General features: G+C 40.6%; 1 protein-coding gene across 1 annotated transcript in view; it reads right to left on the bottom strand.

Annotated features, from left to right (window-relative positions):
• Positions 1-2,416: 2,416 nt before the first annotated feature.
• ripply2 (ripply transcriptional repressor 2) overlaps positions 2,417-2,500 on the bottom strand; it is a gene marked incomplete at both ends in the record, with an annotated part of 672 nt that continues 588 nt past the window's right edge. The window contains one exon of the mRNA XM_083688803.1: positions 2,417-2,500. This exon is cut by the window's right edge and continues 82 nt beyond it. Coding sequence (XP_083544929.1) covers positions 2,417-2,500 — 84 coding nt within the window.

The raw sequence follows: 2,500 nt of genomic DNA on the forward strand, positions 1-2,500 counted from the left end.
GCAACACCACAGAGGCAGGGGACCTCTCACCTCCCCCTGGGAAGACAAGGAGCAGCAGCGGTTGAAAAGTTCATCAAAGTTCACAGTGTTATGTTCATGTAAGACTGTACAAAACAAGTCCCTTAGGTGTTTTTTTTTTTTTTTAAAAGCAAATGAACAAATGAATCGGATTGTTTCGATGGGATAGAGATGGTAGGGGTGTTCAGTGGCGTAGCACACTAAGGCACATACCATATCATCGCAAGGTCCCTGGTTCGATTCCGGCCGTCGACATATCCTGCATGTCATCCCTCCTCTCTCTCACCCATCCTTCCTGTCAATCTCTACTATCTCTATCCCAATAAAGCAGAAATGCCCTAAAACATATATTTTTTTTAAAAAAGGGATAGAGATGGCATCCCTAACGACCATGACTAAAGACCCAGAGAGAAAACAGTAGTGAGATATGAGCAGAGGTTGAGATGTGAGATCATCAGAGATGCGCGAAACAAAACATTCTACAATTGATATGCACTACATAATAATCTTGAAAGGTCATAAGGTGAGTGGACTGGTCATGAGGACGCCAGTCCCTGGTGCGTTCAGTGTTGCCTCCCTGACACCCCTGGAGGTGTGCAAACGGCCACTCTTGCCAACACCTGAACATGATCATAGAGTGTTCAGCCCAGTGTTCCCACGGGAGGACTGACCCTTACACCTCACCCTGGGAAAGGCCAGACAACAGCGGAGGCGGAAAAGTTCACAGAGCGAAAACCTTAGGAAAGTTTGTTTACAATTATAGTTCCTTGCAGACTGAATGGCTGCTTCAAGATGAGGCTAAAAATAGAAAAAGAATTGAAATGGGTCATGTTGCATAAAAGTACATTAAATGCTCTATATGAGAATTCAATCAAAGCTAGAAAGTAGAGGTTATGAAACAGAAAAAGGCATGCATATCAGATCAGAAGGTGTGCATTGTTTGTTTGTTTGTGTGTGTGTGTGTGTGTGTGTGTGTGTGTGTGTGTGTGTGTGTGTGTGTGTGTGCTCCTGATCTGGCGCGTGTAGTGCTGAATTGCACCGATTTGAAAGGTGTGCTTTCTTCACGCCTGAGCAGCACGGTAGTGTGCGGTAGTGTTAGCTTTTTTTTACACCAGTGAACCTGACACTAAACCATGGGAAAATGTCGATAGAGGTTGAAAAGTTCATATAGTTTTAAGTTCATGAAGGGTCACAGTATGCTACAATGACTAGGAAAAAGTAGGCCTATTTGAATAAATTCTTCTGATTTGATCTAAGCGCGCTTTAGCCTATGCGTTCTCGGAAACGTACTGCTATTTATCAATCTGGATATTGAAAATCAAACACACACAATGTAGCCTATAAAGAGATTTTATTATCGTTAATACTGCACAAAATATTTTAGAGGTTAATTGGGTTGCACTATGTGTACTATGTACTACTATGTACTATGTATGCCTATCTGCTCTATAAGCCATAATTGACGTCGATTATGCCAAAAACAAAGTGCTTACCGCATAACTGTTGACATTGTTTGACCATATGGACCCAGCTCTACTGAATGTGCATTCGTGTGTTCCTGCATTGTGTTGTTTCAAGAGGCAAGTGGCCCTCTACAGAGCTCCAAGCACTGTGGCGTGCGCTATCTCACCTTATATGGCCAACCGGCCAAGTGTGACATGGCTCCTTCGATGGCACTTTTGCGTCTCGTATTATTCTGCACTGTAAACAACTTACTCGTCATTATCATCATCATCATTGCTACTGTTCTTTTTACAATAGTTCCCCTCGGCATTAGTATGGGACCATTTGTAATCGACGTTTCTGTAAAACGACGTTTCTGTCGCCAATAGGCTCATTTCTTCTGTAGTCCCTGGGCAGAAAAAGTGTTCAAATGATTGATCATAATTAGGCATATGATTTTTAAAATGTCGATCCATATTATCAATCAACGTTTCACTCAGTCAGAGTGGGTGAATCGAATGAACCGAAGAAGGTAGGCCTTCCAATAGGCCTATGTATTGAATTTGTTCAATGTGAAAACTTCACATCACAATTACCAATGAAGAGTTCATGATGAATGTTTCAATAAGGGTGCTACAGGGTAGGTGTAAATCTAAAACGAGGATCAATGAAGATGTAGGCTTATAGGCTACCATCGATATAAACCTCTTAAGATGAATCACACTTTCAGAGAGTTCATAACTGTGTTTATAAAGTGTTTATTTCAATTTCCTCCAGATACAAAATTAAATATAAAAAAGTGTGACATATAAATAAAAAGTACTGCATAAATTGACAATTTAGGATTCCTATTTACAATTATTTACAACAAATAAATTATGCAAAATATATTACTTCAGCATTTCAGATTCCAATATACATTCATCGTCTTAAATTACAGAGAGAGAGGGCATTTTTAATTCAGCTCCTTCTCGTTCTCCTCTTCCTCGTCCTCGCTATCCTCTTCATCACTGCTCGAGTCCTCGTACAGACAGATGGT

The sequence above is a fragment of the Argentina silus genome (genome assembly GCF_951799395.1).
Source record: "Argentina silus genome assembly, chromosome: 17".
NCBI lineage: Eukaryota > Metazoa > Chordata > Actinopteri > Argentiniformes > Argentinidae > Argentina > Argentina silus.